The sequence below is a fragment of the Sinohyriopsis cumingii genome, chromosome 6, assembly GCF_028554795.1.
Source record: "Sinohyriopsis cumingii isolate HCF-2022 chromosome 6, ASM2855479v2, whole genome shotgun sequence".
Classification (NCBI taxonomy): Eukaryota; Metazoa; Mollusca; class Bivalvia; order Unionida; family Unionidae; genus Sinohyriopsis; species Sinohyriopsis cumingii.
The window spans coordinates 124,161,048-124,173,898 of NC_142966.1; the positions used below are offsets into that span (position 1 = coordinate 124,161,048).

Consider the following 12,851-nt stretch of genomic DNA (forward strand, 5'->3'; position numbering starts at 1 on the left):
TACTGACTTAAACATAAAAAATGTGCATTTGCTAATACTAATGCCACAGTAGACAGTATCAATGATACCAAGAACATAATAAAAGCTTTATTGTACTTAGCACAGGTTTGCTAAAACAAGAGGTTTTACATTTAACATTTATTCAACATGACATGCATGATTCATATAAAATCAAATATCAAAAGCTAGATGACTATGTCTTCATTGAGTGAGTAGTATTTGGGCTGAGCTTTGGAAAGAAAATTGTTTTCCAGCATAGTCAATGTCAAGGTCAGTCTAACATTTTGTCCATAATAGCAATGTTTATTATCTGAAGTCAGTTGTGACAAAGTTTGTCTGCACTCTGCTGACCTTATTGTGACTTTGTGACATTTCTTAATGACATAAATTACAAGATTTCTCAACACTCTTAGTGTTCTGTCAAATTAATTGTGCCATGCCATGCTGCTGATTCCCAACATAGGCAGGGATCGTCCTGGGCTTCGCCAATGTTGCAAATTGCGATATTTTTTCTTATTGGCGACAAAAATATGCCATCTGGCGATTTTTTTGGCGACATACTTTTTGGTTATTTAATTTGTACATACAATCATGGATTTGGACTGGATAAATTAAAAGGCAGAACGAAAGGAAGCCACAAACTTGACTAAGCAATGCATTGGAATCAATCTGTTACACAAACGATAATTTGTTCTTATTGACAACCCCATCTTTACAGTGCATTGTTACATCATAATCTGCTTATGCTGACATCTGGGCTGAGTACTGTATGCTGCGATACAGTCAATCATGCTACCGCACTATACCTACAACTGACCGACTTCTGAAGACGCGAATAGAACAGATACAATTAATTGTATGGCTAATCCTTCTGTGGTTTTTTTTATACATATACCAATACAATAGTTTTGCTGAACCTTCATAGAAAACTGATAACCTTTGAAGTACCGACTACTGTGTATAAATACAAAGCAAATGGAAAAAATCTCAATCACAATTACATCTGTCACCAGTACAGCATTTTACTCATTGATCTTTTCCTTTTGCCATCAGTCCCGTGTTACGTCTGCAGAGACTTAAAGTCCGCAACAAGAAATAGCACAAAAAAAACAGTTTTGCATAATTAATAATAATTATTTATTTCTCAAAATACAGGAGTGAAAGAATCCCTAAACTGGGTGTGAATTTATGCTTATATATACGGTCCAATATTGCCAGGTGTTGACTCGTGTCAGTTTCATTCGTGGGAATGGAGGTCCTATTTTTCTTGTCGAGAAAATTTATACAGCATTCAGTGATCATTCTTGGGATTTAGGAAGCAATTCGCTACAAGCTTTGTGAAGCTAGCCATAAAAGGGGGGGGGGGGGGCTGCTGAGAGACTACTGGTGTCACCTGTCAGCACTGAGGACTGTGAACGTGGATTCAGTAAGATGAACCTCATAAAAACTGACATCAGAAATAAGCCCTGCATCTCATCTCTCGAGAATTTAATGAGAATCAGCATGTACAGATGTGAAAAATTAGACTTTGAAACTGCATTCAACAAGTGGGCAGCCCTAAAATCGCGACGGATCTTCATGTAACACTTTGTAACATTTTGTTAATGCTTGTTGTAATTAAAGTATTAACTAATCCATCTTTTGTAATTTTCATTGCCTGTTACATTAATAGACTAAATTAACACTTGGAAAACTGTACACTACTTTTTTCGGCGACACTTTTTGAAAATTGGCGACAAAATATTGAGGTTGGCGACTTTTTTGGCGACAGCTTTTTAAAAGCCAGGACCATCCATGCATAGGCCATTTTTTCTTACACCAGGCTGTTTTTTACTGAATGCCTGGCCTAAGTCTCCCAATAACGTTTCCTTTTCTTGGTTGCATAATGTCCCTTTTTGTTTCTTGTGAATATAAACCGTCGCTTCTTTGGATGATTTAATTTCAATATATTTTACAAACGTAAGTGGCAATATACCTGTTTTCAAAGCTGAGGCTATTCACTGCGTGTCAGGTCACTGCTAATTAATACCTCACAGTAATGCATAAAGGATGTCTCTGGTTATTAAAACTGAGCTGCTTGTGATAGTGCATACACTGGACAATGTTCTGATTAGATTTCCAGCATGAACTGTCTTAGCAACCAATGGCTCAGTATGGTCACTTGTGTTCATTCTAAATGGCATACTGATTAGTGCCCACTTATCCAAGAAATTACAGTAATTATCATTCAATGTCCCACTTACCAAAGAAATTACAGTAATTAACATTCAATGTTAACCTGTTAACCTATCCAAGATATTACAGTAATTAACATTAAATGTTAACTTAGCGAAGAAATTACAATTAACATTCAATGTTAACCTATCCATAAAAATTACAGTAATTCACATTCAATATCCACCTATCCATGATAAATTACAGTAATTAACATGGGATATCAATGCAGTGACTCTTAACCAATCAGAAAGACTTTGTTCGTCAAAGTCTCTGGCAAGATTCAATAATTTTCTGTTTATAATTTTATGACAGTCACACAGTTTATTGATAGTTATTAAGCTGAAAATTGAATAGGAAACTTTAATGTGATTTTATCAATACTACTTCATTCTCAAAGGGAAAAAAATCAAAGGCACTGACTTGTTATAGAATTCTTTTCAAATATTACATCTAATCAACTATTAAACAATGTGAAATCTTGTGAATTATGTCATCAGCAATTACGACCAAATCACCCTGAAAATGGCAACATGTATCATACCAGTCTTTGACAAGCTGGCTACGAGTAAGGAAAACTTGATTAGACCATAAAGTTGATCATGCAGTTTTATTGGTCAACATAAAGAATAGAGATGAGCCTACTTGTCCGCTACTTGGCAATATTTTAGTACTCCAAAGTTGACAAGCCCTACATACTTAAAACTATTACGATTAAAATTTAACTGGTATGTTATAATTTCAATATTTATTCTGTATATGTATAAAATGGTGTACATATAAAATTATAACCAGAGCTACAAAAATCTGAGAGCCTGAAACCCCTCTAAATCAATATAATAATAATAATAATAATAACAATAATGAGGACTTTGAATAGCGCCTAATCTTTAGAAGCTCTAAGCGCTTTACAACATTAGACAACACCTATAAGATAAAAAACATATAATAATATTATTACAAAACCAAACACCATGAAATTCGAAAAACATTAAAAAATAAAAACATGCTGAGAATATTTCAGGTAGGAAACATTATTAGGTCTGTAAGTTTGTTCTTGCAGTCGAAATAAGTGAGTTTTGAGAGCCCTCTTGAATGGGATCACTGTGTCTTTGTGTCTAACTTCAGTGGGCAATTTATTCCACGTTGCTGGGCCCTGGTATGCAAAAGAACATTGTCCATATGACTTTGTTTTCATAGTGGGAATAATGAGTCTACGATTGTCAGAAGAGGAGCATAAGTATCTTGCTGGTGTGTACACATGGGTGAGATCGGATAGGTATGTTGGACTAGAGTCTGACAGTGAAACGTAGCACAGAAAACAAATTTTGTGTTTGATTCTGGATTGAATGGATAGCCAGTGTAGGGTACAGAGCAGCGGGGAGGTGTGCTCTGATCGTGGTACTCTAAGTATGATCCGAGCATCTGTGTTTTGAACTTTTTGAAGTTTCTGGAGTAGATATTGAGATGAACCAGACAGAATTGAATTACAATAGTCCAGTCTTGAAAGTACTAATGAACATAAGTGTTTTAGTGGCATCAACTGAAAGATATTTGCGAATGGAGCTGATGCGTCTCAGCTCAAGATATGCAGCCTTGCATATGTTCATGACATGTTGGTGCAATGTGAGAGTACTGTCCAGAGTAACACCTAGGTTTCATACTGATTGTGTGAATTTAATGTTGGTGTTGCTGATATTTATTGTTTGAGGTAAAGGATGTGAATGAGAAAGTCTTTGTGTTGTGATCAGAATGGCCTCAGTTTTATCATCATTCATCTGCAGCTTGTTACATGTCATCCATGATTTCACATCAGAAATGCACCTCTCTACACCTTGGATGGTAGCATCAACTTCAGCTGGGTGGCTAGATATCAGGCCCCTCCCATATTCTAAGTGAGTTGCCTATTGGGTTTATCCAAAAGAAGTAACTAATTTGCTTGAAAGAAACATAGAGTGTGCTGATGACATGCAGCATTTTCATTTTGAAGTTCTTGAAAAGAGGTTGATAAGTTAACAACATTCAGTTCCATGCATAGGATCCACCTACTGCTAGGGCTCCATTTGAAGCATCATCAATCCTTGTGAAGACTGATTGCCTAACTGTACTGAAAACTATAAAGCTTGTAAACAATCAGATTTTACATACCCTGATGTCAACATTTCAGTAGGCTGGAATGTGATGGATCAAGTTTAAGTACGTTTCTTCAATAAAACGAAAAAATATTTACTAAATCTGAAGAAAGCGTTTAGAAAGCATCATTACATTCAAGACACTTATCATCCCTTGAACCTCATTTTAACATTCCTGGCTTCCATCGCATTCCAACAAAACTGAATGTAGGTCAACAGAATCAGAAAATACATTCAGTTTATTGTGTCTGATTTTGAATCATTTAGGAAAAAGACATTAAGTAAAGCAATACGATTTTAAAAGGTGGAAGATTGTTGACATGAGCTGCCAAGTGTGTGAGTTATTCCTGAAAATGTGGCCGCTCATTCCCATGTCAGTCAACCGGGGAATAAGCTAGACAACGTCCTTATATAGGCAGCACGACGTCGATCCAAAAACATAAATATTGGGATAGACGTCTTATAATGTAGGACTTAATGTACTGTACTGTTCAGTATTGAGTATACCTTATGACTTAAACAAGCTTGCATGTATGCGTGTGAGTGAAAGGCGACGATTATAGTGAAGCAAAATCGATCAGTGAAACATCAAGTCTATCTTTACCTTCATGTTTCATAAAATTAGTAGTTGTCTTTCTGCAGAAAATAAAACTAATCTTGAAGCAGTCATTCAGTTGTTGAACTTGGTTACTGCTGATGGAATGCCGACGCATGCGTACATCGGATTTCCTTTACTGTCTGGTTCACGTACGAGAATCGTAAATGAATAAATCTATACCACTTCTCTCATAGGGGTCGCTTAACAGTAATTATATATGTTTGAGAGAGTGACGTGTGTAAGGTGAAGTTGTTTGCATTTCATATAGGTACAGTGGAGAGAATGTTGGAATTTTGATGCAATGTTGATGACATTTCTTTGGATATTGTACTTATTGAAATTGTACATGATCTAAGCAAACTGCTAATTAAAATGACTGCTCCCTTATGCAAAATATCTGCCTGAATTAGTCTAAAGTACACTATCTTTAGCACCTATTAAAAAAAGGGGAAATGAATTTGCCAAATATATCAAATGTAAAATAAAATATAAAAAGTTATCGGCTCTTTTTTTACAATTTACCTCTGAAGTCCAGAAAGTGAAATGACCAAGTGGAGCTAGCACATTTTTGAAAGATTCATATCTGCAATAAGTCCAAGCTATATACTCTATAACCCATATTTCATCCTTCAATCATAACCAAAAAAAAAGGAATTAAAGGTTCTTGGAACAATACCTAAGACATAAAAATTCATTTTTAATAGGCAGTATAACCAGTGAGGAAACACGGGGAAATTCTTTTTCTTTCAAATTATATGCCAAATACGAAACTATAGAGCGCCACCAAACCCACTGCACGAAAGGTTTGTTCGTTGCTGGTTCCCGGACTATGCAGAAAATCTTTGGCATCTAGGAAGACAAAACCAGACTATGGGGCACGGTTCATAATAAGAAAGAAATATACATTGGTTCCATATTAAGATGATTGAAACATAAGACTGAAAGAGTCTGGATCAGTCCGGATATATTATTATCATTATTATTATTATTATTATTATTACTATTATTAATATAAAAAAGAAGAAGAAAAAGAACTTTATACAGGAGAATACATGATAATACTAGACAGAATTAATATTTAATACAAATAATATACCCAGTGTATGATTAAATAGTATCAAATAATAATAGAAATATCTTAAGACTAATCTGAGACAGTTGTGTAATATGCATGTTACCTGGCCACTCTCTCCAATTCTTTTACTTTCTTTTTTTGTTTTGTATTGTTATTTTACGGCAAGTAAAATAAAGCACACCCCACCCCCACCCCGCCTCCACACCCACAACAAACACACACACACACACACACACACGCGCGCAATAAATATATAATTCACAACTGCCGTGATCATAATATCCAACAAGTTATAAATATAACAATCAAATGCTACTATCCACCAAATTTTTCTTTAAATCATTGACTACCGTGACCCTATTGTCAACCAAAAGCCTTGTCCACCGTATAATCCTTGCCCACCGTAGCCATATTATCTATCCAAGTCGCTGCCCATCGTTGCCCTATTATCCACCAAACATCCTGCCCACCATGGCAGTATTATCCACTAAACTCATTGCCTATTGTGGCCTTATAGTCTGCCAGAATCCCTGCCCACTGTGGTCCTATTATCCACCAAACATCCTGCCCACCATGGCAGTATTATCCACCAAACTCCTTATTGTGGCCTTATAGTCCGCCAGAATCCCTGCCCACTGTGACCCTATTATCCACCAAAATCTGTGCCATCGAGGCCTCATTATCCACCAAATATTTTCTGCAAATATTCCACCGTGGATAGTAGGATAAATTGTACATTGTTTTATCTTTAATTAAAACGGCATATGGTATATGTTTTAAAACCAGATCTGTTTCACTGGCGTGTGGACCATATTTTTACTTGATCTGTATCTCTATGTTCAGATTTTTTGTTAAAGCTCAAGCGCCACAATTGATGTGTGTTGTAAACAATCTTCAAAAACAAATAACGGGTAAAACATTCACTTAAAAATACTCAACTTTTAGCGCTTATTTTTTGTTCACTTGATATTCTTACAACTTTTACTTAATACCGTAAAACGTCGATTATCCGGATCCAAAGTGGGATATATATTTATTTCGTCCGGTTAATAGGTCGTCCTGATAATCGAATGTTGGTCAAAAAGTGATACTGGTAATGGAGCTATGTAGAATAAATTGGTCGGATATTCGTTTGTTTTGATTGTAGTATCAGTTATTAGATAAATATTAACGTTTTGTTGACAGTTGACATTGTTAAAGAGTTTTAGCAAACACTAAGACCTATGCTACATGCATTAAAACTGTTCATGTCGGAATGATGAAGGACTTTGATCAAATTAAACTTAGATGTTGTGGAATCTACTCATACCTGTGCCGGTAGATGATTAAATTTTATCACACGATAAGTTATCATGGATCGTTTATCGACAGATAATTTCCTTCGCTTGGACCACAGAATGTGTTGATCGGACCGGTATAGGTCTTTAATCATGCTTTATTAGGTCAGTTTTCTGAACAACGTAGTGCATATTGTCATGCTTTATTAGGTCAGTTTTCTGAACGACGTAGTGCATATTGTGAAAGCGCGACAAATGAGTGTAAGACTAAATGTTTCCTTTTTGTATCTCGCTTTCGTCTTCTTCTCTCTCACTACAGTATATTTATTTTACTTGAAAAACATTTTTTTTGTTCTTTGAGATAACGCTTGATTGTGATTGTTTATGATTTCTGTCACTGTTCTATGTTGCTGTCAAAATCAGCAAATTCCTTTTATTTGCAAATGCATGTACATTGTTATAAGTACACACTTTTGGTAATAATCGGTAGGAGCGATCAATTCGGACAATCGGCGTCCTGTTAATCAACGTTTTGCTGTATATGGTATCCATTAGAATATTACACATGAGCAAATGGGAAATAAAAATATTCTTTTATATCAACAAATGCTCGAATACAAAACGCCGAACAACAACACCTAAATCCCAACAGTTTGAAAAATACAAGTCGTTGGCTAGACGTTCTAACTTTCCACCAAGTTAGTGCGAATAATCCCTCTACCAAGTAAACAGTACTTTCAAATTTTAACACTAAACGAGCGAAAATAAAGAAGAATGTAAAAATGAATAACATTTAAACATTTTGTCGAAGCCTCAACGCCTTGAACGTTATCGGTAGGTAGTAACACTTTACCCACAAATTTAAACAAATTAGTATAGTAAGTACAAATTGCAGTAAGTACAAATTGCAGTAAGCACAGATATTCACCATCTATTACAGAATTTTGTTGCCCAATAGCTTTTAATAAATGCATACCCCACCAACAGCATGTATTTTGTTGGCTAGACGCTATAACTACTACTACTACTACTAATAATAATAATAATAATAATAATAATAATAATAATGTGGACTTAGTACAGTGTATAATCTTTAGCAGCTATAAGTCCTTTATGATACTGGATAAAACAAAAACATACAGCAGTTTTAGTTTCAGCACATGCAGATTGCAAATAACGTGCGCTATAATAGGTTGTATAGTTATTTTGTATTAAAACGTGGAACTGAAATAATCAATTTATAGAAATATGCTGATTTAAACTGCTTACTTTTGTCATGAAAGTCTAAATCAGCTTCGTAAGACTTTTGGTGTAATGGTAATGCAACGGATTTCAGATCACGGCGGACTAAAAATGTGTTACAGACCCGTCGCAGGCTGTACAAAATTGTGTTAGAGACCCGTCATAGGCTGACTAAAAGTGTGTTAGAGACCCTACACAGGCTGTCTAAAAGTGTGTGTTAGAGTCTAGTCACAGGCTGACTAAACGTGTATGTTAAAGACCGTCACAGGTGGACTAAAGAGTGTTAGAGACCTATCACAGGCTGACTAAAAGTGTTTGCTAGAGACTCTTCACAGGTTAACTAAAAGTGTGTGTTACAGACCCGTCACAGGTCAACTAAACGTGTGTGTTGGAGACCCGTCACAGGCTGACTAATAGTGTGTGTTTGAGACACGTCACAGGCTGACTAAAAGTGTATGCGAGAGAGGCGTCACAGGATGACTAAAAGTGTGTGTTAGAGACCAGTCTCAGGCTGACTAAAAGTGCGTTATAGACCCGTCACAGGCTGACTAAAAGTGTGTTAAAGACCCGTCACAGGCTGACTAAAAATGAGTGTGTTAAAGACCCGTCACAGGCTGACTAAAATGAGTGTGTTAAAGACCCGTCACAGGCTGACTAAAAGTGTGTCTTAGAGAACTGTCACAGGCTGATTAAAAGTGTATGTTAGAGACCCGTCACAGACTGATGAAAAGTGTATGTTAGAGACCAGTCACAGACTGACTAAAAGTGTATGATAGAATGGCGTCACAAGCTGTCAAAAAGTGGTTGTTGGAGACACGTCACAGGCTGATTAAAAGTGTGTTAGAGACCCGTCACAGGGTGACTAAACGTGTGTTAGAGACCTGTCACAGGCTGACTAAAAATGTGTGTTAGAGACCAGTCACAGGCTGACTAAAGTGTTAGAGACACGTTACAGGTTAACTAAAAATGTGTGTTAGAGACACGTCACAGGCTGACTAAAAGTGTATGTTAGAGACACGTCATAGGGTGACTAAAAGTGTATGTTAGAGAGGTGTCACATGCTGCCAAAAAGTGTGTGTTAGAGACCCGTCACAGGTTAACTAAAAGTGTGTTAGAGACCCGTCAAATGCTGACGAAAAGTGTATGTTAGAAATACGTCACAGGCTGACTAAAAGTGTATGTTAGAGACCAGTAACAGACTGACCAAAAATGTGTGTTAGACACCCGTCACAGGCTGACTAAAGTGTGTTAGAGACACGTCACAGGTAAACTAAAAGTGTGTGTTAGAGACACGTCACAGGCTTACGAAACGTTTATGTTAGAGACACGTCGCAGGGTGACTAAAAGTGAATGTTAGAGAGGCGTCACAGGCTGTCAAAAAGTGTGTGTTAGAGACACGTCACTGGTTAACTAAATGTGTGTGTTAGAGACCCGTCATAGGCTGACTAAAAGTGTGTTAGAGACACGTCACAGGCAGACTAAAAGTGTGTGTTAGAGACCCGTCACAGACTCACTAAAAATGTGTGTGTTAAAGACCCGTCTCAGGCTGGCTAAAAGTGTATGTTAGAGAAGTGTCACAGGCTGTCAAAAAGTGTGTATTGGAGACCCGTCACATGCTGACTAAAAGTGTGCGTTAGAGACCCATCACAGGCTGACTAAAAGTATATGTTAGAGACCAGTAACATACTGACCAAAAGTGTGTTAGAGACCTGTCACAGGCTGACTAAAAGTATGTGTTAGAGACACTTCACATGCTGACGAAAAGTGTATGTTAGAGACACGTCACATGCTGACTAAAACTGTATGTTAGAGGGGCGTCACGGGCTGTCAAAAAGTGTGTGTTGGAGACCCGTCACAGGCTGACTAAAAGTGTGTTAGAGACCCGTCACAGACTGATTAAAAAGTATATGTAAGAGACCATTCATACACTTGCAACAAACACTTATTGCTTGTGTGTTTTGTGAGGAGGAACTCCATGTTATAAACCATTCTGTGGGCCGCATAGAAATGTTCGACATGCCTTATTTTGCCCGCCGGTTCTAGGTCATGATGCACACTTGAAAACAAGCGTCGTAGAATTGTTTAAATTGCTAACAGATTATTGTAGGATGCAGAGTGATACCGAATAGGGATGCGAAAGTATTTTGCCCAAAATGTCACTTAAAAACGTAGATATTTCTTCCGAAGATCTAATTAGGAGATGAAACAAAGGCTGAGAAATACGCTAACAAGGCGTCAAGCAGCGCAACAGGAAAGCCTGCTAAGTTTGAGAGAGAGAGAGAGAGAGAGAGAGAGAGAGAGAGAGAGAGAGAGAGAGAGAGAGAGAATGTTGGAAGCTTTAAATAGGGGGTTTAACTCTCATATGTAAACATTAACAGGCTATATGGTTATTAAAATTAATTTCAACAGTATCTGAGACAAACGTGTGAAAATAACAGATTCCCCTGGACAGCTGCTACCGACATCATACCCTCCCCCAAACACGTTTTCAGTTTGTTTGTTGTCTTTTTCTATAGACCAATAAAAGCAGAGTATTCCATTCAGCGCGATGTACCGTCATGTCAAGCGGGTATTGTCACGTCTACGTCAAAGATTAACAGGTAGAAATGTAGCGATAAAAGTAGTTTTTAATGTCGGAAAGGAGGTTTGTTACGAAGCATCAAGCCACACGGGTACGAAGAACCTTATTACCATATACCCATATCAAAATAGTTACGTGAAAACAATTTGAATCCAATATTATATGAACACCAGTCTCCTAAACCTCACGCCAGCGAAAGAATAACTCGGAACAACCCGAAGGTTTGAAAATTTAAAGCAAGAATATGAACCAAGAAGGAATCACAATATATACGATATCTGAATTTTAAACTCTCTCTTTTTGTCTTCTTTACCTTGTAAATCAAACAAAACTATAATTGTGGTTTCGATCCTTGGCATCGATGCATTGTTACTTACCAAATTCCAGAGAAAGTGAACAAATCCATACAAATGGTCTAATATGGACATATAAGGTAACTGAAGCTTATTACTATGTTTTTGTCTTAGAGGTTGGGCACTAACCCGAATGGGGGCCCCGGGTGGCCGAGTGGTCTAAAGCGCTCACCGTTACGGATCACTGCCGTCTCACCTCTGTCTGCGTGAGTTCGAGTCTCAGCCTCGGCTAACGTTGGTACGTGAGAAAGCCTGCCAGTAGCTTCTCGTGGGTCGGTGGTTCTTCCCGGGGTATTCCAGGGTTCTTCCTCCACCAGTTAGACTGGCCGCCATGTATAGCCTATCTTGTTCTGAAAAATGGGGTTAAACCCTACAACAACAACAACTAACCCGAATGTCAAAGTTCTGGATAGGCACTCTTATATACACTGTGTTACTGTATGGTCTTGTTTAAACGCCGAAAGAGTAGTTGTATAATATTTTTGTGGTATTTTAAACAAAACTTAGAACTTTTAATTATCTATTAAAAAATAGCATAGTTATTTGTATGTTTCAGCATGAATGTAGTAGAGGCATTAAGTATTACCTTCGTTCGTACGTTCGTCCGGCTACTTTTCACGTTGAGATCAGTTGTCAGGCAATGTGGTTTGGCATTTTTGTTTCATAAGAGAGAGAGAGAGAGAGATTCCATTGTCTGAGTAGATACCTTTTTGAGGTGCTTTGACTCTACGAATAAAAAGCACCAATTATCATCTGAGTTGTTTTCTTGTCAAAATGGATACAACATCCATCCATCCATCCATCGGAAAGTATTATGTCTCCAGGTATACATGTAGGCGGACAGGCAGATGGATGGATTGGAGGAATTGGTATGGACCAGCTGCATGGAGGGAAAACAATGCCTGGACTGATAGATGATCTCCTTAAGTTAATCCGTTTTGCTTTAAATTAAAGAAACGTATACATTAACAAAAAAAAAAAAAAAAGAATAAACAAATTAATTAATTAATTAATCAATTAATGAGAATGGGTGTTAAAATGAATATACGCATTGTAGTTTGTAACCGCAATATTTTGATAAGGCAAATGCTCGTCGTAAAGAAGCATTAAATTGAAGAAACGTTTTTCTAAATTTTATTTCATAATATTCAACTTTTCATATGCTTTATTTAACTCGAAACTTTAAGATTATTTTGTAACAATCGGCATGTTCGGTGCAAAGAGAAGTGATGATGCTTGTTGGCAAAGCTAATACGCATAACTTGACTGGCATGACACCAAGAAGTAACGCACTGAATAGAAATGGGTGTTACGGGACGAACTGATAACTTCGCAAATAACTCCCGTAACACGCACTTTGTACTTGACCCGTTGAAAGC

General features: G+C 37.1%; 1 protein-coding gene across 1 annotated transcript in view; it reads right to left on the minus strand.

Annotated features, from left to right (window-relative positions):
* The window catches only part of LOC149797878 (WD repeat-containing protein 19-like), a 37,045-nt gene extending 31,983 nt beyond the window's left edge, over window positions 1-5,062 (minus strand). The window contains exon 1 of the mRNA XM_089960814.1: window positions 4,951-5,062. Coding sequence (XP_089816940.1) covers window positions 4,951-4,956 — 6 coding nt within the window. The 5' untranslated portion in view covers window positions 4,957-5,062. The remainder of the gene's footprint in view (window positions 1-4,950) is intronic.
* Between the last annotated feature and the right edge of the window lie 7,789 nt (window positions 5,063-12,851).